This window comes from Stigmatopora nigra, chromosome 9, assembly GCF_051989575.1.
Source record: "Stigmatopora nigra isolate UIUO_SnigA chromosome 9, RoL_Snig_1.1, whole genome shotgun sequence".
NCBI lineage: Eukaryota > Metazoa > Chordata > Actinopteri > Syngnathiformes > Syngnathidae > Stigmatopora > Stigmatopora nigra.
In genome coordinates, this window is record NC_135516.1 from 5,241,548 (window position 1) to 5,268,249 (window position 26,702).

General features: G+C 37.7%; 2 protein-coding genes across 7 annotated transcripts in view; one reads left to right on the top strand and one right to left on the bottom strand.

Annotated features, from left to right (window-relative positions):
- The window catches only part of LOC144201437 (partitioning defective 3 homolog), a 105,773-nt gene that overhangs the window by 9,701 nt on the left and 69,370 nt on the right, over positions 1–26,702 (top strand). For all 6 annotated transcript variants that reach the window (XM_077724056.1, XM_077724058.1, XM_077724055.1 and 3 more), the window contains exons 2-5: positions 5,761–5,862; positions 22,102–22,288; positions 24,764–24,951; positions 25,014–25,157. In XM_077724056.1, coding sequence (XP_077580182.1) covers positions 5,761–5,862; positions 22,102–22,288; positions 24,764–24,951; positions 25,014–25,157 — 621 coding nt within the window. The remainder of the gene's footprint in view (positions 1–5,760; positions 5,863–22,101; positions 22,289–24,763; positions 24,952–25,013; positions 25,158–26,702) is intronic.
- Positions 1,561–3,069, bottom strand: LOC144202074 (uncharacterized). The gene is made up of 2 exons (XM_077725033.1): positions 2,891–3,069; positions 1,561–2,062 (listed from the first exon to the last, which is right to left on the bottom strand). Exons 1-2 carry the CDS (start codon positions 3,014–3,016, stop codon positions 1,883–1,885), a joined length of 306 nt encoding a protein of 101 aa, XP_077581159.1. The 5' UTR covers positions 3,017–3,069; the 3' UTR covers positions 1,561–1,882.

Here is a 26,702-nt window from a genome sequence, read left to right on the forward strand (position 1 = left end):
TTACAGGAATGAAAGGGTGCTTTGTGCACAGGTTCAACCTAAAAACACTGTTCTCTTCATTGTACAAATACTCACGTATAGTTCATTGGCTATGACCCCAGAAGGGATGGGAAAGAGCTACTGGGTTAAGGTCACTCGTGTTTGTAATGACAATCACTGGATATCTCATTGGGTACATTGAGGCCTAGTAACGATCGTGTTTCTGCCAAAAAAAAGTAAGGTCTAATAATAAATGCCTAACGTTGATTCTGACAAATCATTTTTTTTCACCTCAAATTTTTGTTTAAGAAATATGTTTAGCGGTTGTTCGAGAGGACATTCATTTCCAGATGGAAGTTTTCATTTTCCCAAAAATTCTACTATTTGTGAAACAACAAAACAGTTTTGTTGGTCTGATAATTATTCAGCAATCACAATGTTGAAGTATTTATTTTGAATAATAGTATTTTTCTCCAAAGAAGGGAACATCTATTAATTTTCAAAATCAGATTTCAGAAATTGTAGATTTTAAAGCAATATCACTGAACCTTTGCTAATAACATTTTGTAATATGTGACAAAAAATGTAGTCCTAATTTGATGAAGCAAATATAGAGAAATTTCCAAATGTATTATATTGGACATTAGGTCTCAGTTCTGTGGCTCAAACCCAAGTGGGTCCTGTTTTCTCCCTGGGCTTGTGTGGGGTTTCTCCGAGTACCCCGGTTTCCTCCCACATGTCAAAAACATGCAGCGTAGGCTGGTTGAACAATCAATTGTCCCAAGGTATTAGCTGGGGTAGTCTCCAGAATCCCCTGCAAACCTTGTACAAGTAGAAGCACTTCTGAAAAAGACTGAATGAATGTTTAAAACGATATTTTGCGTCTCAGATTTGAAGTTAAGAAGGTCATTCAATGCAGATACTTTCATTGTACTTGTATAACTACAATAAAAGCATTCAATTCAATATAGTTAAAAGGAAATTCCTAAAGATTGAGGAGTTGAGGCAATAAAAAGACGTGTTAAGTGCTAGTAAAGCGTCTTGTTAGTTTTTTTTAATCTGTTGCTAAATCACACCACCTGCTGTGAGGATCAATGGCAGTTTGCCACAAATGGAATTAGTTTCAACATTTAAATCACATTTTGTCTACATTTGTTTGGAATCCTCCATCTGCTCTTCTAATCCTCAATCTTAATCTTAAATTATTTAGATTTCCAAGAAGGAAAAAAGTTAACCTCACATGGAACTCTCAACTAGAGCATAAAATACAGAAATGTTTCACCCCCCCTTTTTTTTAATTGAAAGATGATAACCTGGAGATAACTTATTTCAAATTTGAGTGCCCTATTTTCTAATGTATAGGACACACCCTTTATAATTTCGGCTTTTTTCTAATTGAGTTTTTTGTGTACCTTAATACAACTAAAACAGGTGAATTTCAGCGAGTTGGTAAATATATATTTATTTCAGGGGTCATCAGCGCAACCCCAGGGTAAAGGGGTAAAAACAGCCCTTGATAACAAATTCACAGATAAACAAAATTGGACAGATATGCCAATGAGAACAGGTTATATATATATATATATGTATATATAAAAATAAAACTCAAGCACCTGTGCCTGAAATTGAACTGGAATTCCACCGCTATGGTTTGCTGTGGTTGTTTTGCATCAGTCGCAAAGTTAAAAAAAATAAAATTTATATATATATATATTTCCACTTGGTTTGCAAAAATATGAGGTACAGTTTCTATAGTTAAAAAGTTAGTAAAACTTAAAAAACAACAACTTTAAATGAGTTGTTAAGATCCTGAGAGATCGATCCTTAGAAAGTGCAATGTTGCTGATCAAAAAGTCTTGAATTAAAGAAAAAGAAAACAACTAAAAGTCAAGCTCCTTATCGACTAGTCGCCAAAACTGTCTTGTTCATCAACACCAGTGCTCAGAATGGAATTGTCACTGCCAGAATCGGTGCTGTCCGAGTCAGAGTTATCGGGTTGGTTAGCGTTGTTTGCCTCCATGTAGTCCAGCAGGAACTCTAACATTGAAATGTCAGTCTCTGTGATGCTCTGGGATGCTTTAAACTGCGGGGGAAAAGCATGTTAGTTTGTACAAATGTGTGCCGGTTGGGTTACTATGGTAAAATTGTAAATCATGATGTGGCTCGCGTTTTCTCTGAGAGGTGCTACAAATAATTTATAAGTAATATATTATTAAATCAATCTTTTTGAAGGTCTGTGAGACCTTGTGTAACCTAAAATCCTTGGAAATATCAACACCTAACCATATTTTAAATACATGTGTGCAAAGAGAAGCCTTATTCAAAATGTCCATTACCCACTGTCCCCATTTGAAGACAGCCTGTGTTATTTTTTCTCTCGCTTGTTCCCCATTTTATGTAAATGTTCTGAAAACTTTGCAAAAATCTAAAACTTGTCATACTTGTCAACAATTTGTCATATTGCTCAGCTCTATATGCACTATATTTTTTTTCATTGACCCAAGGCCCTTGAATGGATTGAAAATTGAATCATAGTTTACTTGGTAATACAGGCAAATATGATTTTGTCCAAAGAGCCAATATTGTCATGATTCATCTAAAATTTGGTGAATTTGATTGACAGTTGGGCCATGCTTTCAGAGTATCGGACACGCCCACCCCATGTGTCAACAGAGACTACTGCTTGAATCTTGTTTTGAGCCTCATTTTATATATTTGGCAGTTTTTTTTAATGGTTTAAAATTTCGAGGGAATGTTAACAACCATTGCACTCGTTTCAGAATAATAAGACATTGATTTTGCTACCCTTGGAACATATTTCAGTAGAAATCACTGGAAAATATTCAATCACGATTCAAATATTGGACTGTGATTACTGTGATTATTATTTTAGTACAATTAATAATTTTACCTCCATGTCAATCAGAACATTGTTCAGGTAGATGGTGTCAAAACATTTAAGATTGTTGAACAGGCGCACGAGCTCCAGACATTCGACCTCATCGGTCTCGTCGCGTTTGTATGACGTCACCTCCATTTAATGGTTTCTATTTTTTGCTTAAAATGAGGCAGTACCGAGTACATTCTTGGTGGTCTTTTCGTAACCTCTCTCTGGTGCAGCTTTAAAAACAGCGCAGCGGACATTCGTACCAGCGTTTCGTCACGTCCTTGTTCTTTGAAGTGGATAAATAAAGGGAGTTTTTACTGGAAAAGTTATCGCGTCATCATTCGTACTCAGCTTGTGTCAAAGATGACACCCCGACCGCAGAAGGGCGGCTAATTCCAAAAATGTATTTTTTCCCTAGGCTATAATGTGGCAAAAATAATTTTGATCAGTACGAAGGACCAGTTCATGTAGATTTATAGCATCTTGCTGAACGTGTCTACATTTATGCGATCTATTGTTCTATTTAAAATACTAATTCACCTCAATTTGAAGTGAATGGTTTTGTATCCTAATCGTAAAAGTATGTTTTTCTTTACAATCGTGCCGAAGTTTTGTGCCACGCCCCCCAACGCTGCCGCACAGGTCCGATTCTCTTTTTACAGTTAACATTTTTTTGTAGCCGAAATGGCAAGTGATCCATCAAGTTTTTATTTTAAAAAAAATAAAGTAACATGTTTTTGAACCATGGAGAAAGTGTGGACGTGACAGACGCGATGTAACCTCCAAAACAATTCCTGTGGTGACATAGAATCTATTGAATTATTGAACTGTTATATTTGGACAATATTAATTTGACCTAGAATTTATTGTGGAACCCTGAAGAGTAGGTTGCCGGGTTTGCTCAGCCCTTTTTTTTAATTAATGTATTTTTTTTACCCTCTATGTATAAATCTTCAAGCAACTAGTATTTTAGCAAAGACAGCAGAAACGCAAACAAAAACAATACATAAATAGATATACGGTATTTAAATAGTAATATTTAGTTTTGAGTGACGGTGTGCAATTACATTTGGAATTCTCTAAACCAGATGTGTCAAAGTGGCGGCCCGGGGGCCAAATCTGGCCCGCCGCATCATTTTGTGTGGCCCGGGAAAGTAAATCATGAGTGCCGACTTTCTGTTTTAGGATCAAATTAAAATGAAGAGTATAGATGTATATTAAATTTCCTGATTTCCCCCTTTTAAATCAATAACTATTTTTAATATTTTTTTTCTGTCTATTAAGTTCAAAAATAATTTTGTAAAATCTAAAAATACATAAAAAAGGCTAAAATAAATCTTGTTTTTGATCTATAAAATATTGAATATACCAGGTTTTTATTCCAGTTCTTTTAATCCTTTTATTTAAAAAAAAAAATCTAAATATTATATATATAAAATGGTCCGGCCCACGTGAAATCAAGTCAATAAAATCAAACTGAAAAATTACAGTGAAAAGAAAATTGAATCAAAGTGAAACATTGGGGTTCAAATAAACATCAATTTACTCTTTGACAACAAATTATAAAAAGTTGCCATTCATCACACAAGAGTGCAGTAGTACTACTTGTGCAGCATCATATTAATGTGTTTCTGTCAAGTAGAGGTGTATGTGGTACCAAATGTTTTGGCATAGGCATTCATTCTACAGTCAGCCCAGAGATATCAAGTGACAAGCGACTCGTTGGTATTTGACACGAAAACTGTTCCGTGACCTCCATGTGGATATCCACATGTCATCATGCAGAAGCTGAATCGTCCTTTGGTTTGCCTGTACAACTCTGTTTGTATTTTAGCTGGGTGACATTTACTCCCACCTATTTTTAATATGTGATCTGGATGCCCGACAACGCCAATTATGTGCTGCCCATGCCTTGATGTGACCATTAATTCATTCCTTCTGAAAGTGGAACCTACATGTCATAGTTTGCAAGCTGAAATATTGAGTTTCATTTAAAAGGACAAAAACAAAATCTCATATCTATTTGTCACATTTCTGATAGGTTAATATTGTTGGCTTGCATTGTGAATGAGGTTACAGTTTGTCAGCATTTATCAGAATCACATGAAGATTGGGAGCAACATAAAGATTGCTGAGTTTTTCTTGGTGCAGCTTGAGTCATTTTAGACTTTTTTTTAAGTCACCGTGTGTAGTATTTTGGAATATTCTTAGCCAAAATATTTATACTAACAATAAAGTGTTTTCCCAAACAATCTGCAGTGTCGTAGTACATACACATTTGAGTTTGGAGTGCAATTCCTACCATGAGCTCACATATTGGAACCAGAGAACAGTTGTACCTCTACTTATGAAATTAATTGGTTCGAGAAGTTTTTTCATAAGTTGATTTGTCATCAGTAGGGGCATATTGTACATTTAAATATCATAATTAGTGGAACAATCTTTAATACTAGCTACTATAAACCCTTTGAAATGTATTGAAATGATGCCACAACAACAAACAAGACAATATTATGTATATTCTATACCTGTTTTACTTGCGTTACTTGGGAAAATTAGTGTATCTTGGAACAATACATTTACATATCATAGCACTTCGTAACCTGAATAATTTGTATGTTAAAACATTCGTAAGTAGAGGCACCACTGTACTACTATTTCACAACCCTGAAGTACTAGGAGGCCCCAATACAATTTAGACACCTTAATTTTTTGTCTGTACTCATGTTTTGTATACAGTCCCAAATTTTGATATTATGAACAAAAAGGTGCAAGATTGGGAGAAGATACTGGAAGCTACTGTACATGTCAATACTATTTGTTGATGGTTTTGTCACATGATCCTTGTAAGATGCTTCTTATTTTAAAGAAACGCTGCTGTCCTTTCTTTTCAGGATGCCAGTTATTGGCTGCAGGTGCATCGGTTAGAGCACGGCGATGGCGGCATCTTGGACCTGGATGATGTATTGTGCGACGTCGCGGATGACAAAGACCGGGTAAGACCAGCGAGACAGTGTGTGACTGTTGCATGCTCAGCAGAAAAATGTGTTTGCAACTCTAGTAGCTTGACAGTGGTGCAGAGATAATTTTTTTCAGTAGAATGTTCGTTGTTTTCCTTGTGCTCGTGAAGTTGAAATCGCAGCAGCGGTTGATTGGGTTGGCAGGCAGCGTGGATGTTGTAAAGTACTCTGGAGGCGGAATCTGTGTGTTTGCGGTCGCGTGCCGCAAACCAGTGACATACTTGCCAGGACACTGACGCAGAGACAGTGTCTGCTTGTCTTAGTTGTGTTTTCTTAACTCTTTAACTCTCTGTATTTTTTAATCTTTTTAGCTCATCTGCAAGGATCTACCGAATATTTAGCTTTCTGACCAAATACATGTGAACCTTACAAAAAAAAAAAACGTCTTGATAATATGCTGTAAGAACCCATAGAAAATCTGTGGAGGGTGTTGAAAGTCCATATTCCCCAATAACAGCCCCAAAACATCACTGCTCCAGAGGAGATCTACATGGAGGAATGGGCCAAAATACCAGAAACAGTGTGTGAAAATATTGTGAAGGGTTACAGAAAACGTTTGGCCTACGTTATTGCCAACAAGGGGACATAACAAAGTATTGAGATGAACTTTTGGTATTGATCAAATACTTATTTTCCACCCTGATTTGCATCTTTTGTCTTGTCTCTCATGGTTGAAGTTTACCCATGTTGATAATTACAGGCCTCTCTAATCTTTTCAAGTAGGATAACTTGCACAATTGGTGGTTGACTAAATACTTATATGCCTCACTCTATGTGATGCCAAGGCCAGCATAGTACTGAATGCCTCTTCATTGTTCACGATGTGGATATCGGATTCTGTCGCTTTTTATTGCAGGAGTTGCTTTATTTTGATGGGAAACACTGGCAGTCACATTTAGTAACCACTGATGTGTTTTAATATACAGTACATAAATCACCTATGAATAGATTTGTTTAATATATCAATTAACAGAAAAATATCAAAAGGCCCTTGCTACCTTCATTAGTTTTGTTTTTGTTTGAATAGCTGTGGTTTGAATGACGAGCTTATTTTTTGGATTTTTTTTAAATTATTCGAAGGTTTATAATTTTTTTTTTTATTAGATTAAATTTTCAGATAGTTTTAGTATCATTCTGCTTAAATTGGGGGATTTTCACACAGATTTCCCAGGTGACTTTTTGGTTACAAACCTTGCCACATTTTATTTCAAATTGTCTTTGTAGATGTGGCGAAGAGGGAGAACAGACTTTTTATGTGAAATTTGACAAACAACCTTGTTTTTGTCTATTTTTCTTTCTTGAGAATATATTTAATCGTGACTGGCTGAAATTTCGAGGTTTTAGATTTTTTTGTTTAAATTGACGATTATCCAAAATAGCTGTCTCTGTTACTTTTTTTGAGTTCATTGATAATTGTTGTATCTTTTAAATTAAAACACTCCTGCAAACTTGATTAGCTTGAGTTAAGATGCTGTCCAAAAGCAACGGTGTCCTCGCTTTTAAGCAACGTCAATGCACAGCGACAACCGCAAAGTTACTGGCAGCTCCCGTGACTCATCATGAGAATCCATTCCGCCAGGCCGAGCTTTTTAAAGTCTGGAAGGAATGCCGCTGTCTCTTTTATTAGCTCTCTCACATAAGCGTGCATGCATGCTGGTTCGGGGAAGATGAGCGGACTATATGTTTTCAAAGTATTCATATCAGTAGTCTGCCAGGAAAAGTGGACTCAAACCTTTTTAAAAGACCTTTCCGTCATTCCACCTTCCTTTGCCATATTAGTGAAAAGTTATGCGAGGCCTTTTCTGATTAAAAGTACATTTTCTTGCCCTCTACTCAGACTGATGACCACATGGTGGGTGTTAGGTGTCGTGCACGCCTTTGCGACTTAAATATATGACGTCTGAGTGTCTGTTTGCAGGGGGGGTTTGTACAGCTGTGTCCATCATCCAAGGGGTCATCATCCATTTGTGACCTCTGTCAGTGTTTTGAATGTTTTCCGCATCTGTAGCTTGTCATCATTTTACAATGTAGCCCTAAATTATAATCCCTTTGAAATTTGCTAAGTGTTAGTGCCCTAAACAACAGTTGTCATTCTTATGGTATTTGGAGTTGGACATTTAGTGAAATAAAATAAAATTTAAATGAAATGTATTGAAATATAATATACTAAATACATTGAAAACTTCCATTAAGCACCACTGCATAAGTTTGACCAAAAAAAATGTACAACCTTTTTATAAAATCTAATTTTGCTATTCAATTTTAAAATGTTACATATGTTTGAATGCATAACACAAGAATGCTGAATTAAATAAATCATTACTTTTACTACAGTCAACTATTGGGCTTTTTAATGCAAATTTTTAATGTGACCTTTAAAGATAATTTATTTACGTTTTGATACAGATCACATTTCCACTAATTTCTATTGACCAATATCATTACCAATGTACTATTCTATTTACAGACTGCATTATAGAAGCCAATGTAGTGTAGTGAAAGTGAATCCTTGTCCTTTATATGATTGGCCATAAAACCAAGCGCGAGTTCGGGAAAATTAAAAAGAAACAAACTCAGCTTCAAGAAGTTAGATAGTCGCACCAGTGGAAAGTAAATCTACATGGTAATTGTTTAATGGTTCAACTCTAATTTACTGTTTAGAAAATAAATCAATTTTTTCCCCTTCCAAAATGTTTCATGTATTAGAGGATTCAAAATGAGAGAACCTTGTTTGAAAATTGCCAGTGATGTGATTTGATTGCAATCTATTTTAGAAGTCAAACCACTCTGCAAACAAAAATAAATCAAATCTTTAATGGTGTAATGCCACACCCTGGCTTATTAGTAGGCAAGTACTTTTTTTCCTAGACTATAAGTTGCACTAGCCAAACAAAACACAAGGAAAAGTTTTTAAAAAAGTACATGGAAGTCGCACTGGAGTGTAGGTCTCTTTTTTAGTTGAAAAAACCAAGAACAAACATTTTTTTAAAGTAAAAATAATTAAATGGGAAACAACAGGCTAAATAGGCACCGGTTTATGTAACATTTTAAGTTTTTGGGGATAATTCTATTTCAAAAAGGTCGTCAGAGAGAAAAAATCGATATATAAGTCGCAGTCATGGCCAAATGATGAATAGTATGCGACCTATTGTCCAGAAAATACGGTACCTACCCACTTCATGCAACTTTGTGCTACTTGCAGTCACTTCTTTATTATGAAGAGACAAAATGGCTCTAGTGAAAGTCAAAGTCAGGCTTTAACTTATTCTGGGCGGATCTCTACATTTCCATCAGTTTTTACTGTGTTCGGGCTCATTTTATAACTAAAATGGTACTTGTGTTTTACACATTTGCACAATTATGACGTGTTATATGACCCCATTTATTTCGTCTGGATGGACGAGATGTGTACTACAGTGTGTGTGAGCTGAGTACAGTATGCGACGCATGGTAGTGCTGCAGACACACAGGAAGGTCGCAAGGTTAAAACAACCCTAAGGGGTTTCCCATGACGACTCCTTTATTCCTGTCTTGCGTGTATGTTTACATTCCCGTATTGAGCAAATGTGATTTACCAGGTAGTCTAGATCGCATTCTGACCCATTCTGTCTGGTCCTTTTGTATTTGAAGCAAGAGATCTGTGTGAACTCTTAACTTATTAATTGCAAATTTCAAGACTCCTACTTTTTTAATAGCTGAGTTGATGAAATATAATGGTTTTGACCCCCACTAACCTCAAAATTGGTTGTAAATTTTGAGTATATGCAATTGTATACACCTTTTTTTGAGGGAGTATGGCAGACATCACTTCATCTTATCATCAAAGATATTGTTTTGGGTCTATGCCTGCGCTTTTGTTTGTGTATCTCTGCCAGGAACATGCCTGAGCAAGAAAACAATTAATAAACCACAGCATAGCATCCGTCGCCTCTCAATAATGTGAGAAAGTGAGTTCCTTGAACATGTGGATTAACGGCGAGCTTGTCCTCCTTATCGCTGTGCAAACCACACCCACTCTCGGCCCTCAGATCCTCGCGGGTGAGCGTGGAATGACCTCATTCCTTCCACATTTGCTTTCCTCCCTCTTCCTCTTCCCTCGTTCCCCCTCGGCAGCCCCCTAACGAGAACAAGATGACGAGCGGGTGCCAAATTGAGCCACAGCAGGACTGCTCATGACATCTCGGTTGTGATTGATTGGTTGTGTGCATAATATGCTAAATGTGCTAGAGATAATTCTTTTGCTCTTACTTTCCACATTAGCTACTTTTGGGAAGCAAGTTTGGCCATCAGAGGAACGTTTTCTGTGGTTATTATTGCAACTCAGCAGTCTGAAGCACACAAAAAAATGACAAAAGGCCAAATTTGGAAGAAATTTGATCTTGGATCAGTAGCGCCACCATGAGTTTTGGGATATTGTCCACCGGGAAGTTCGCTATGATCCAAAGAACACAAATTATTTTATGAAAAATCGGCATCCAAAGCCAGCTTCACTTGGCAATATGACTTTTTGTTTTGTTTTTTACAGAAACAGTTGTTGAAAAGCCACTTTCTTTTAATTTAATCTGCCCTTGCAGGGTAAACTTGTCCATTTACATGCTACTAAATTATACCCGATGGATGAATGAAAGCAAATTGTAAATTAACATTAATATGTATTCAGCTATAAAGTATACATAAAGAAAGTATCATAATGTGATACCAGAACTCTGCCATTTTGAAGAAATTAAGGGACAAATACTAATTCATGGCATTGTAAAACAAAATTCAAATAACTAGAATAACCAGAAACTACCAGATTTTCAGGTAACAAGGCCCTGTTGGACTTGTTTGTTGAAAGACACAGTCGATGGAATACCTAAAAAAAGGGCACCTAACACAAAATGTTAAGATTTCTTACACTGGTTGTGAAAAATGACATTAGTATAAGATAGAAAAGCTGTTTCAATACTCCTAGTTTTTAACTCCTCAGACTGCACAACCAATCTTCATAACATGTTGAGATATGTTTTCCTATTGACAAACCTCTTGGGAAATTTGTATAAACTCTGGTGGCTTGTGGATGTGTGACTCTCCCTTCTCTGTACACTGTTGCCTAGTGATTTTAATCTTCATTTATTTAGAATTCTTCTGTCATGATTAAGAATCCTGACCAAAAAAGTGTGTATTTAGGCTTTGTCCAGTCATGCTCAATTAGCACATTTCCATCTCTGGTCGCCCTTGGGTCCTTCCTCAATTTGTTTTTACTGGTGAGGTCAGGCACCCATGAAGACCCACAACATCACACTAAACCTGGCACAACCGTAAATGGACAGATTTGAACTCGCTTAAAGGATGAAATGTAGCCAAAGCAGAATTTTTGAAATTGAACTCTGTCTGTATGGCTTGTTGGATGAGTGTGTGTCTCACAGTTCTGGGGTCGAGGTTTTGATCCCAAGTCAGTCCTCACTGTGTGGAGTTTGCATGTTCTCACCAGGCTTGCGTGGGTTTTCTCTGGGTCCTCCGGTTTCCTCCCACACCCCCAAAACATGCATGGTAGGCTAGTTGAACACTGTGAATGGTTGTTCGCCTCCTTGTGCCCTATGATTGGCTGGCCACTTATTTAGGGTGTTCTGTGCCAAACATTATTTCTTCAAAATAATCATTTTCCTGAAATTGCCTTAATGCATCTGTGCAGTCCATGCAACCTTAAACCTCAAATTAAAACCCCAAAGATCTGAAAGTGTGAATCTGAATGAGAAACAGCTTTAAAAGCAAGTCAGACCATTATTTTACTTATTTTGGAATGCTTTGTTTAAAGCATGCCTGTCCCTTAAAGTCTAAATATGGAACAAACCTGTTGTTCCAATTTCAATATGCCTTAATTTTATATTCTCAACATGTCATAATAGTAATTAGATTAAATTAGATAACTTTATTCATCCTCTATTTGGGAAATTTCACTGTCACAGTAGTCAGAGGGTGAGGATACAGACACAGAAAAAGACATTTTATACATAAATAAATAGGTAATAATTAAGTTAATAAATAAATCATTGATTTTTGCCTATTAGAAGGTTTTACAGTATGTCTGATATGATAAAAGTGGTAAAATTATGGATGTCAACTGTGTTAAAACTCGAAGAGGTCTTGAAATCATTCTGTCGTTGACATGAGCTCATGTTTTGCAGTCCAAGTCTTCCCTCTTGTGGTCTTAGGGTAGCATCACATTTTTAAATATTTGAACCCTGTACCCCATGCTCATTTTCATAGTCTGTGATGATTTGTTTGTTATTAGCAGGATTTGCAATGGAGAAAAAAAATGCATAAACCTTTAGTTCCTGGTGGTGCGTGGTCGTTATACCCCATGGTTGGGTATTTTTGTTATTATATATATATATTTTTTTACAAAATATTAGTATGAAGGTCTGTCTGATTTGTGTTTTGTGTATACAAAGTGGGGAAAATATGGATTTGATTAGCCACAAACCTGTATAAGTTCTCATCTAATTTTATGAACCGCTTTATCGTAACTAGGGTCGCGGGGGGTGGTGGAGCCTGTCCCAGCTGACTTCGGGACAGAGCTGGGGGACATCCTGGATTGGTGGCCAGCCAATCACAAGACACAAGGAGACAAACAACCATTCACGCTCACACTCATACCTATAGGGCAATTTAGAGTGTCCAATCAGCCTACCATGCAAGTCTTTGGAATGTGGGAGGAAACTAGTGTACCTGGAGAAAACCCACTATGCCTTGGCCAAAACCAGAGAGCTTTCAAAGGACATCAGAAACTGAGTAATAGACCTTTACAATTGTTGAGAGAACTTTGCTGTGAAGAAATCAACTGTGGGAGCATTCACTCAAAAATGGAAGACTTCCAACTCAACTGATAATCTCCTTTGACCTAGAGCTCCATTCAAGATTTCCCTTCATGGAGTAGAAATTAACACAAGAATCACACGGGGAGCATTAGTTTAAAGACCTTAGAGAACCAGGGACCAAAGTAAGAAAGGCTACTATCGCAGTACCCGGTTGAGTGGCTTCAGAAGGCCAAGGATGTTGAATCCTACCAAAAAATTTAGACAACTCAAGGACCTTGAAATGCTTCTCAAGGTCCTTGAGTTGTCTAATTTTTTTGGTAGGATTCAACGTCCTTGGCAACTCCAACAACGTCCCCAAAACATCACTGCTTTTCAAGACATCTGCATGTAGTAATTGGTCCACATACCAGCAACCTCAACTCTGCTGATGATTTACAGAAAAGGGTTAATCTCTGTATTTGCCACCAAATGGTATTTTCTATCATCCTAATTTAAACATTATTTTAAAGTAACACAAGGGGGGATTATTATTATACTATTTGTACCATTCCTTTATAGTACATATCTCAATCTGGTCATAATTAGTGACTGTGAGGTCTTAGTATTTAAACTGTCTTTAAATGTTTGTACTATTGGCTTCCTTAAAGCTGCAGTCGGTCTGTAAAGCTACGTATGGACATTGCATTTGGTCACCACAAGGGCGCAGTGTAAGATCACACTGAGTTGGACAGCAGTCAAGGGGCTTTTCAGTCATCACTTAATAACCACTTCATGGATGTTTTCTGATTTTTCCCTCATCTCATTCTCTGAACCGACTTATCCTCATTAGGGTCACGGGGGGTGATGGATCCTATCCCAACTGACTCTAGGCCAGAAGCGGGGCATACCCTGAATCAGTTGCCCGCCAATCGCAAGGTATAAGGACACAAACAACCATGCACACTCACACCCATACCTCGGGGCAATTTCGAGTGTCCAATCAGCCTACCATGCATGTCTTTGGAATGTGGGAGGAAACTGGAGTACCTGGAGGAAACCCACCCAGGCACTGGGAGAACAAGCAAACTCCACACAGGTGGACGTGACCTGGATTTGAACCCTGGGAACCCTGAGCTGTGAGGCCGACACACTAACCACCGGCCCAACCGTTTTCAGACTGGTAACTAAAGAATATATAATTGTGTGTTGATCAGTTTCAGACCTTTCTCCAATGTCAGTGCTTGTTCACCACAAAGGATCAGTGTATGATCACAGTACACACCCAGTGTAGCCTCTCCGTCATTACTTCGTTGAACTACTCGCATGGTGTTATACTTCCACGACCTGTGATTAGAATAGCTAACAAAGTGATCTTGGGACTGATAGAGACCTCCCTGAACTGCCGGTCAAGCAGTTTAACAGGAAGAAGCTGCTCTCTTAAACTCCTTGACCTCAATCAGCATTGTGCATAATAAACTCGACTGCACCTTTGTCGTCTCGTTTCCATCCTCTGATTGTTTTCCAGCCATGCTAACCCAAACAATCCACTAGACATTCCCGTGTAGGCGGATTTTGAAGCTGTAGGACTAGATTTTCCGCCCTGTTTAATCCCCTTTTAAAGCATTACCAAAGGAAATGTTTGGCCCGATGTTATTGGGTGAGCAGGTATAAATGACTCATTTACATATTTGACGTAAAATTCCTTCTAATTCACAACAAATGTCACGAGTTAAGTGTTAATATTTTGCTTGCTTTTCCTTAAGACTTTTCATTCATTGAAATTCTAAATTCTACAATCTGTTGTACATTTATTGGGAAAAAAGCCATTCTCCTTTTTAAAATAAGTCAATGCAGTTTAACTGGAATACTGAAATGATGAAATATTGGCCTGAAAAAAACAAATATCTGTTGAATTGAAATGTAATTTATTTTAGAGCCCACATTCACTGGATCAAGTATTACAGCCTGATGTAACGAGTGAAAATGCAACAAAATGACAATTTGAGGGCTCACTCTCTCAGCTTGAAATATTCCAGGTGCGATTAATCCAGCAGAAAATATTATCTCATACCAATACGAATAACAACTAATGTGATTCCACTGACTTTGTATCAGTTTTGCTTGCGGTTTATTTACTCGGGTCAGTGATTGGAAAGTGTGTAATGAATGGGAAATCCTGTTTTAGTGCTGTCAAATCCTTTAACTGTAAGGAAACTTAAGTACTAACCCAGATTCCCAGAAAAATGTATCAACATTTGAAGTTTAACCTAATAAACCCCTTTTTTGGGGGGGGATGATTAGTATTCACATTGAAATTTATGGCAAATGAAATTTTTGCGCTTTCTGTAATGTTCTAAAAAGCAGTCAAAGTGCCGACTAATATTGAAATATTTAACCTCAAGTGTGATAAGGAAATATACAGAGACTGTTCCGACTATTACCTCAAGTATGACTTCCTTTGTTTGACCAGACTTGAATTATTTTAACTCCGAATCAGTGTAGAAACAGGCTCACATCCCCAAATAGGTCTAGCATTCCCCTCCTCCTCCTCGCCCATCATTGTCACTGTAATTGCCCCGTAAAAAGAAATGTTCGCAGACATATTTAGTCCTTTTAACTCCCTCTTTACTCACAAGATTAATTGCCTGGAAAAAATGACATGCCGCTTGTTGTCTTTTTGTCTCACACCACCCGCTTTTTTTTTTCTCTCTGGAGATTGTCTATCCTTTCTGTTATTGCATTTTCTTGGGCTCTCCAGAACTGAGAACATGCTGAACTTTTGCTCCTGTGCGATTTATGAATACCAATCAAGAGCAGCCTAATGGAACTGATGCAATTGTTTCCTAATCTTTGTACCCGTAAGGGCTGCACTTTGCTGTCGATATGAACTTTTCCCCTAATTAAATTTAAAAAAAAGCCACAACTTGATAGTGATGGCCTTGTGAGCTGAAAAGGGTGGCCAAAATACTAGTTAAAATTATGTTATAGGCTCCATAGTGGTCTTTAGCGCATCCACCTGACAGTTTGAGGGTTTTATGCCTGTGTGGGTTATCTACGGGTACTCCGATTTATTCTAAACCCCTCAAAACATGCATGGTACGCTGATGGAATACTCCAAACCATCCAGTATGCAGGCAATCAACCAATTCAGGGTGTAATCTGCCTACTGCCCATTGTTGGTTGATAAGCTCCTGCAACCCTTGTGAGGAGAAGCTTCTTGGAAAATAGATCACTGAATTAATTCTGTTTACATTCTGTAATGTCATACTCGGTTGTATAGATCTTGCCTACCAGTACTTGGATCTGGTCATATCCACCACCCCCAGAATACTTCAATTTCACTCAAAATGTCCACAGTGTTTTATAACTTTATGTTCCTCAATGTAATTTCCAGACAAACTGATTTTCAAAGTCAGACTATGAAGTATTTGCTTTCCCTTGCCAGTACCGGATGAAGAGTCCGCCCAGCTGTAATGTTGGACTTGAGCCCCCTGGAAAGCTAGGGACTTCGGCAAAGGGGTGGAATGAAAAAAAATGTATTTACAATTCATTACCAGTATCCGTTCCAGAACTTCTAGTCTCAATTTGTGGCCTCTGGGGATTTTCTGTCAGTAATTTATCAGGGGGGTGAAAATTCATTGCCAAAATGGCCAAGTCATTTTTCGGCAGAAAATAAAGAAATTTTGTAAGCATGTCTATCATGTGTGGGCCTAACAAAAAGAAATTGTATGTTGTGCAAATGTCTCCTCAGAGCCTTTTACCACATGTTAAAACTGTGTTGTCTCATTGATTTGTGATATTCTGTGCCAGCATTGACTTTGATGTGGTAGTTTAATGTTTTTTTAATCGCGTTTGAGTGACACTATGTAAGCTGAGGATGTATTCTAAGTGTCTTCTAAGGTTAGAGTTCATGTTTGGTCAGTAGAGGGAAGAGCAAGTGATACCCTCAACTCCCAAAACTAATTACTTATCCCCCGTGTCTTAGCCCTGAGTTTCTTTTCCTCGGCTAATCGCAAATATCCTCAATTGTGAACCTCCTTCAAGTCACTGCTGCCCTGAATATTATTTGTTATCTTAAATGTCAGCAAAATGCAAGTGATGACTTATCACAGCATTTTGAAGTAAATGACTCCCCAGTGAAAACAGCGCTGTCTAAAATGTAAAATGTAGCAAAAAGTCAAATTATTTTCTGCCAGGAGAAAACATGGCTTGTATTAGAGAACGAATGTCTCAATCCCAATAGTCAAGACGGTGTGCCATGGCAAACAGCTTCCAATCCAAAGCCTGATTTTGTTGTTACTTGGCCCCAGGCACTTCTTTTTTCCTCCTAACAAATTAGTGAGGGCTCTCTTGATATGAGTGACACAACCTACATGTTTTTTTCATAATGAAACTAAATCTTTTGCAATTATAAAGGCCTTAGTGTTTCTCAATTGCAAGCACAATGCAGTTGTCGGTAAACTAAACTCACCAATGTGACACTGGGAAATGGAAATGATTAGATTTTGTATGCTTGTTATTCATTTTAAGACAATAATGAATACTTTTCATATAATTTTCTCTCTTTTGTGTGTTTCTCACATCTTTCATACAAAATTGGGACACTGACCAATTTTAAAGGGTGTAGTTGGTAGTTGTGTGAGGACCTTGGAACAAATGAGAGAATTTACATATAAAGTACTGCTTTTCTTATGATATTTTCAAGTTACGAAAAAAGTTCTGGAACCAATTAATTTCGTAAGTAGAGGTACGACTGTATATATCTTCTGGGATGAGAGAAATTTGTTTCCTGCTCAGTTATCCCATCTGTCACGTGTCTGAGCAGACTTGACCAGGCTGATGTGTGGCATGCAGTCACTGCCTTGCTCATGGGGTTCCAGCTACAATTTTATGCATTCTTTTAAGAGGATTAGAACTTGATTTAGTTTCCAGCCTACCATGCATTTTTAGGAACGTAGAATGAAAATTAAAATTAAAAAAATTACATTAAATCGTCTTTACAAGTGTGAAATTGCCCAATGTTGTGTCTTACAGGCCTTACATTTTAATTATATAAGTTAAACATATTGGAACATATATTTGTCTGAGCTTGAATGGTTGTCTTTTTCCTTGTGCTCTGCGATTGGCTGGCCACCGTTTCATGGTCTCCCCCATTTGGTACCCATAGTTGGCTTGGGTAGGCTCCAGCTCCCTCTGCAACCCATGTGAGGATAAGCGGTATGGAAAATGAATGAATAAAATGTCATATATATGCGAGAAAATATGCTACGTATTTTGAGGCTTTTCTCATATATTTAGCAATGCTTTTATTCATTTGGAAGGCTCGTTAACAACACTTTGGCACCAGTTAAACAGTTTGTTGATTGATTTGTTGACACTAATGGTTTGACTTTTGAAAAAAAATGATGCCTAAATTAGGGAGAATAAAAGTTTCTTTAAAGTGCATGCTATAAAACTGAGACAAATCCTACAAAGTTTACTTAATTGACTTGTTTTGTTTATTAACTATGGTTGTTCCAGTATTGATGCAAGTAAAGTCATTGTATTAATCTTGTCTGCAAGCGAGTTTGCTTCTATATGCTATTATGTGCAGGTCGGGCAACTTAATTAAACGAATACATCAACGCTCTCACCACCATCTGCATTTCTTTAATGGCCGCTGTGCAGCCTGCGACATGTTGATTAGGTCTGTGCAAAAACCGGTTATTGAAGAACGGTAGCTAAATATAGCCAAGCAGCACGATTAATGCTGATGGCACATGATGCATGGCGCTTATTAACGCCGTCACTGCTGGTCTTCCCACCCACGTTCCCGTCATTATGGTCAATGCTGCTTTGGTGGTACAGGTCTACTAAGCACTTAACTTTGGACTTTTAATATGCGATTACTTCAATAAGTACTTGAACATTCTGATATTGCAAGTTGCCCTACTCAGAAATCTTGGAGGGGTCCGAAATTTTTTAACGTTGGTGCATGTCCACTGTGAAAGATATACAGTGTTCCCTCGCTACTTTGCGGTTCAGCTATCGCGGACTCAGAGCTTCTTAGATTTGTTTTGGAAAAAATAAAAAATACAAATATTACATTAAAACAACATATTTTACAGTTTTTTTTGTTACAACATGAATTTCACTCTCTCTACCCGTATTCTATATGATGTACTGTATACAAGGGGGTAAAAAATTTTTTTAAATTTTTTTTTAAATTAAAATAAAGAAAATTTGGGGGAATTTTGGAAGCATTTTTGAAGGGGAATCCCTACTTCGCGGATATTCACTTATCGCGGGTGGTCCCCGTCCCCATTAACCGCGATAAGCGAGGGAACACTGTAATCCAAAAAGAAAAATCCAGAAATCACAATGGCCGTTTTTTTTTTTTTGATTGCAAAGGAGAACTAAAAACAACACACTCTCCTGATTCAGGATCTCATTTTGAAGTGGAGTTACACAATAGGTTTACACAATGAATATTTTGCAACAGCCTATTAAGTGCTGCAACAGAGCAGAGTTTCTTGTGTCTGTGAGCTGTCATGTTGAGGAAAAACATTTTGTAATTTATAGGAATGGTTCTAGCCTGCTCTTTAGTCGCTTTGGGACCTCCGTGTTTAGATTATGCAGCTGTACTTGCAAAAATATTGTGTCCAATCAATTTGGAACGTTGTGGTTAACTAAGTGCAATACAATAAAACAATAATTTGTAAATCATGCTTGACGTATATCTAATTGAGTACACAATAAAGCAAGTTATTTCATGTTCCAACTAATAAATATGATTCTTTTTGGCAAATATAATCCTTGACTAAGAATTTTATGGCTGCACCACATTTTAAAAGGGCTGGGACAGGGGCACGTTTCACATTTACAACATTTTTTAACAACATTTAGGAACTGAGGGTGCTAATTGACCCAACTTTAAATAAAAAAAATAAAAAAAACAACAACTTTGAAATAGTGTGGGGTCTTGTCACAATTTATGCTACATAATGCACCCAATGTCTGGATTGTATCCTGGGAATTTTTGGACCTTTTACAACATGCCGTATCATGCAGAGTGTAGTTTTGCTTTCCATTAGACATGAGCAGTGTCTCTGGAAAAGATTTGTCTTGGATGGCAGTGTATGTTTCTCCAAAGCCTAAATATATCTTTGAGCATTAATGGTGTTCATTCCATTGGCACTAACACAGTCTCATACCATCACAGATGCTGGCTTCTGAACTGAGCGCTGTTGACAACATTTTTGTCCTCTTTAGTCCAGATGACATTGCATTCCAGGTCTCCCCCTAAAACTTTGATTCCTCTTCAAAGTTTTTCACCTTGCCGTTGTGTTGACTGACAATGCTTTCTGGAAGTATTTCCCAGCCCTTTCGTAGATTTTGGCAATGTTGATGATGGTGCTTGACGAATATAGTCACATTTTGATGAGTCTGTTGACCATAGATGATAAACCCCAAATGTATTTGCATTTGTACTGTTAATGACATTGTCCTTAAATTGTCTATTTTGACTCATTTCTCTCATTTATCTCTCATTTTCTGAACTGCTTTATCCTCATTAAGGTCGCGGAGGGTGCTAGAGCCAATCCCAGCTGAATCAGTGGCCATTCGATCGCAGGGCACACTCACACCCATACTTAGGGGCAATTTAGAGTGTCCTATCAGCCTAACGTGCATTTTTTTGGAATGTGGGAGGAAACCGGAGTACCTGGAGAAAACCCACACAGGCCCAGGGAGAACATGCAAACTCCACACACATGGACATGACCTGGATTTGAACCCATGGACCCCAAAGCTGTGAGCCGGGCCGCCTTGACTATTTTCTAACGTGAAAATCAGCCATATGTATATGCGTGCCTGAAAACGTGTGTTTATTTTGGCCTCTACTCAGCTATTTAATGTGGTAAGAGCGGGGAGTTCTCATAAGGTCACGCCCACGGTTTGTATATACTGCAGTGTGCGCACACATACACACACATGCACCTTGCACTTTTTATTAGCCTCATTACATCCAACTCCAGCTGACTCCAGCTCAAATGTGAGGTGTATGCATCTTTAAAGCCCTAATGGGAAAAATAAGTCTTGATATGTGTTACGTACACGGATGCCTATGCGTATTCTGTGTTGTTTTAATAGGAGTCTGTCCAGCATGCTATTAATGCTCTAATGTCAAGTGAAAGGTTTATGTTCTGGAAATGTCAACAAATACTAGTGATTTAAGTGCGCATCCAAATGTATGTAGTACTATTTGTGTGTGATGTTAGGGGGATGTTCGCACGACCAAGTAAAAATGTGTTTTCATCACTAAGTATAGCACATACTTGGGCTTTTTAATCTGGCCCCCCAACGTTGTCCAAATTGATTTATTTAGTATTATTTTTTACCCTAAGATGGCGCCGTCATGCGGAAGCCAGTGGCAGTAGGTCTGTCCACTCTTATTTGTTTTTTCGTGTTTTACAGCCCTTCTATCTTTTTTTAAATTACATTTGAATATTTCTTAATACATTTCTTTTTACTTTACTTTGTACTTTATACTTCTTACTTTATGGATGAGTGATGAGTATGTTAATACTTTAGTCCTATTTTTCTGTTCCTGTTTCATATATACTGTTAACGGATGCACTTTTTTTATATGTATCGTATCTTGTGCTGACCCGGCCCATCTGTCAAATTTTTAAAGTCAATGTGGCCCCCAGGCCGAAAAGTTTGCCCACCCCTGGTGTAGCACATCCTGGTGCATACAATGATTGCGAATACAAAATAAATTCTAACATTTATATGCTATAAGTCAGACATTAACATTGCCAACATGGCGTTATTCTTTGTTTTACAGCTGTATTGATTTTGCTCTTTTTAAACAGATAAGTGTGTCATTTGAATGTAAACTTTTCTAAACAATAATTAACTTTTTTATAATTGGATTATTTCAATTATAATTAGCCAAATATTTATTAAAATATACTGTAAAATGATTTGCTTTAATTGATAATTAACTGTGTGGATTTCCTGAGTTAATTAGAACTTTCTAGTTAGACAATTACAAAAACTTTACTATATTTATATCTTCTATAATTTACAGTTAATAAATGATCAAAATATAATTAAAAAGTAATACAAAATGTAGTTTTATAGAGGTTGTTGCTTATTGCCGTCAGCTGTGGCCTACAAATAGCCGCTTTTGAAAGCATGAAACATAAACTCCAAAAAGCAACTAAAACATGTTGTTGATGAGTTTTTCTTTCATATGGTTGCTTAATGTTGGATTTTTCATCACCTTGCCCAGAGTTGATTTGGTTCCCTTAAGCAGTCGGGAAGAGCTTAACTTTGAGCCCTGGGTGTAAAAAAAAAAAAAAAAACACATGCTGAGCTTTTGCTGTCATAATATGGGTTTTGATACTCATCCTATATAACTCATGTGTCTCTTTCACATCTTCCCCAACAGTTGATTGCCATTTACGATGAGCAGGAGCCCCACCACGGAGGCGACGGTACCAGCGCCAGTTCTACGGGAACCCAGAGCCCAGACCTGTTCACTACAGTGGACCTCGGTACGATCAGCGGCGCCTCGGCCTTCCAGCCCTACCAGGCAGCCAGCGAGATTGAAGTCACGCCATCTGCCCTGCGCACTAGTAAGTTCAATTAGAGTTGAATTTTCTTTGTTTCATCACATTTTCAGGCACATAATTAAGGTGCTCATTCCTGAATTTGTTCGCATGTTGACCAGTCTTTCATAAATTGTATATTCCCGTATTCAGGTGAGCAGGTCAAATGCCATCCTAAAATAAATACATTTAGTCCAATTGCAAAAGTTGAGTAAACATTTGGTGTAGTTTAAATCAAAAACATTTTGTTTTACATAGTTTATCCTAAAATGAACATTTGACACTGCTCAAACAATGGCTGGTATATTGAAAGGGCTTAAAATCCCTTTTACATCTTATGGAAATTGGAATTGCCATATTTTTTGGACTGTCACACTAGCCAAAGAATGCACAATGAAAGGGGGAAAATATCAATAAGGCAAACTGCAGTATAATGTATTGGGTTTAATTGATCCGAGGCTAAGAAAACATGTTAAAATAATAGTAAAATAGGGGACGAGACAAAATAAGCACCTTCTATTGTAAAATATTACATACATATTGTTTTTTGTATAACTATAGCTAAGCAGAGTGAAAAAAAGTAATCTAGAAATCACACTTGGGTATAAATAACAGGCCAAACTATAAAAAAAGTGTCTTATAGTTCGTAAGATACTTTTATTAGAACATCTCTTAGCCAATCTTGGCTAAGTAGAGCAATGGACCCTGGAAATTAATTTTCTGAAGCGCTGAGTTGACACTAGAATTCTGTAGTTCCTGGTCCCACGCTCCAAGCGCCCCACTTCTCAAACCCCCACTTGACATTTATGAGTTTGTTGGCTCTCGTGTTTCAAACAATCTTGGTTAGTTTGTGTATTCCAAATAAATCTGCGCAACAGTTCATGACACTTAATCCTGTCAACAGAACATTTTCCACGTCTCTTCAGCCAGAAGCAGCCACCAGATTTTTAAGTGTCGTTGATAGGACGATGGAGGGGTAGGTTGGAGGGGGCAGTGGGGGATGACTTAAATTGAAAATCATGCTACATTTAGAGTAGTTGTACCGTTTACTGCCATGCTTGTTTTTGGACCCCTTCCTCCCACACAAAGCAACTTTTAAATGAGTGATGAGTTGAAATGTAAGCAGGCTTTTTCCCTCCCTCGCATTGTTGTCGTTCCCACACTGTTGAGCCGACTCCAGCCTGCCGCCTCGTTAGGCACCAGTCGCCCGCGGTGGCGTGCCACTCATTAATTGACTTCATCAAGTACTGGAGTCACAGCCGCAGTTTAGTTTATCGGATGTTGCCACCATAGTACTCCTTTTTGGCATTATTTTTGCTTGTGTAATTTATTGAGATTTACAATGATTAATTCAGGTCTTTTTTCATAACCTTGAGAAAATTAACCCATTCTAAAATAACTTGGCAATTATTTCGGATATGGATTTGTTTTACCTTGTCTAAATCCTCAGAATTTGATTCTCTCAACAATGGATACTCTCAGATTTTTGTTGTTGGCTATTCCATTAAAAATAACTGAGTAGCTTTGTTTTTAATGAAGACATTTTCCTTTATTGTGGAAAAAGCGATCAACATTTTTGCCCATTTTCTGTCAGGTTACAAGCCAAACAAGTCACTGAATCAGAATTAATTATGTGGGTGCATTCTTTTGTGCTGGTACTTTGAGATATAGTATAAGCCTGTTATTGAATTAAACGTTGGAAATTAAATAGCAAAAACAACTTGCTATTCTAATGCAATGAACAGTGGTACCTTGAGATACAAGCTTAATTTGTTCCGGGACTGAGCTCGTATGTTGATTTGCTCCTAACTCAAATGAACGTCTCCCTTAGAAGTGAAGTAAAAACTAATTAATTCGTTTCAACCCACTGAAAAAACACCCAAAACAGGATATGGGATTGGAAAAACATTTGTATTTGTTGTAATTCGCTATCTATTAATTAATGATTTAATAGTACTAAAATGTGTTTAATAGTACTAAATTTAGAAAGATTTTATGGAGGCGAGAAAGAGACGGACCGGGGGGGGGGGGGGGGGGGGTACTTTTTGCACATCAATGCGCTCGTGACATAACAAATACATTTAAATAAACTTGGATTACAATGCAGACACACTCAAAAATACATTTAATCAAACCTTACACTAAACGTAATTCTAATTTTGTTTTACATTTTGATACCTCTCTTCTCCCGGGTTGACTATTTGCCCCGCCTTCACCCTGACTTTCAGATGCAACCTTTCGAGGGTTGTTTTCTTTTGTATTCCTTGAGCAGCGTTTTACGTCCACTGTATGCCCGCATATAAAAAAGTGTCTCGTATCTCAAGATACATGTTTGCCCAAAATTTTACTCGTATGTCGGGACACTCGTATGTCGAGCTATTTTAAAATGTCGGAAGTTGGACCACTGTATGTTTGGTAAAAGCGTGAAAATGCAGAAAAATGTTTAATCAGGGAAAGTATCATGATTTTGTTTTTTTTTTATTCCTTTCTTTACCCCGTCAGATATGCCTTTGCACGTCCGGCGCAGCAGCGACCCCGCCTTGTTGCGTCTTAACGGTCCATTCAGCGGTGGCGATCCGCGAGCCCAAGGAGAAGAACCACCGTCACGGAAGAACCCGAGCCGATGGTCTACCACTGCCGGCTTCTTAAAAGCCCGCCACACCTCGGGCACCAGTAGCTTGGAGAGAAAGGTAAGTGTGACGAATGCTCATGAACCAAATGATCAGAAATGAGCTTTCTTTTTCTGGTTTAGAGTAAAGGCTTAGACACGTACCGCAGCTTGCCACGGGATGCTGGAACGTGGGCCAATCAGCGGGAGTTTCAGAGAGAGACGGCGCGTTCGTCCCTCAGCGCTAATCACCCAATGGTGGACCGGTGGTTGGAGAGGCAAGAACAGGTATGTGTACGCTTGCTTGAGGTTGGCAATGACGTGCTGCTCTTTTATATGTTGAGAAGCAACCAATCCCACATTTCCAATGTGTTTTGCCCAAAGCATACGATTTCAAGCTGTAAATATTTCACAAGTGTTGCCTTCCTTTATTTGTTTTTTTGAGTGTGTGTAGCCATAATCTTTAATCTTTTCACTTTCATGGATCACTTTTAGTTATTTTCAAACCAGCTGCAAAAAGTATTTTTGAGGAAAGTAATAATTCTAAGGTAAATAAGTGAAAAAATGCAAATTGCTATTAGGCAAGAACAAGACTGTCACGACATGCATTGTTAATTAATCATATGGGAAATAAGAAAAAAAAATGACGGTCATTTGCGTGTTGAAAATCTGCCCATTGATCAATTTATATTAAACATTGTACAGCTTTACGGTTGTGGCTAAAGGCAAAAGACAATCAAGAGTAGTATTAACCATTTTTTGCCTAATATTAATCAATAGCTTTGTTGTCTATAGTTCAATCATGATGGCGAAAAGGTGACGTTTGATGCAGGAAAACTGGCTGGTTTATAGTGTTTGCAAACGATGCGAAAAATGGAAAAAAAAAGATTCAATTGGCGCAACATGCATGACAAAATACAAGACAAATGTACACTTTTTTATTTCAACAGAGTAAAGCTTACAGTTTGCATCTTGTTGCAAAATCTTCCGGTGAACATTTTCAAAACGAAAGGACATCATATATCAGATTCTACAATAAATTAGCTTAACAAATGGCACCTGTTTCGAAAAATCCGGTTGGCAATAAATTTAAGAATTTCCTTTCAAATCAAATTAACTTTTTTTGACGTGCTCAAATTAGCAGAAAACTAACCTTTTTCTACATTCATTGATTTTTTTCATTTAATGATGACATACCACGTTTTAACAGCTCATATTGAACATAAAATGAGAATATTAAAATATTTTTTGTGGCCAATGACATTTTATCATCATAAACTACTACATGGACATGTCTGACTGCCAGTTGCTTGATCTGACATAAGGTTGGTCAAACGGACCAGAAAAAGTCTTGTGCTCTTGTCCAATTAGCTTTGAAAGATGTTGAACAGGTAGGCAGGGTTGCCATGGCAACTGCGAGCCTTTCCTGCCGCTGCGTAAAATGTATTAGATATAATTTATATATGCACACATAAGTAGAAAAGTGTGTGTGTGTGGTTTGGTTCTACAAAACATCGCTATAGTTGTAATATTTCGCTTCATTCAAGTGCACTCATATAATGCACAAACACACGCACACACACATCAAGTGTATTCATCTTGTTTGAATTGAACGTGTGTGCGTCTGCCTGTGTGTCTCAGGCTATTAGGGAGCAATGCGGTTATCTGTCATGGTGGGCTAGCAAGGGCAGGCGGCACTCAACTCACCAGGGATGTTGTTAGAATGACATGCTGAAGGCCGACTGTGTCCATACGCATGCATGCACCAAAACCGACCTCCCCACCACACACACACACACACACACACACACACACACACACACACACACACAC

Coding starts and splice junctions, on each gene's coding strand:
- LOC144202074 (XM_077725033.1), bottom strand. CDS start 3,016: ATGGAGGTGACGTCATACAAACGCGACGAGACCGATGAGGTCGAATGT. Junction 2,063..2,890: donor ATGTTCTGATTGACATGGAG/GTAAAATTATTA, acceptor TTTCCCCCGCAG/TTTAAAGCATCCCAGAGCAT.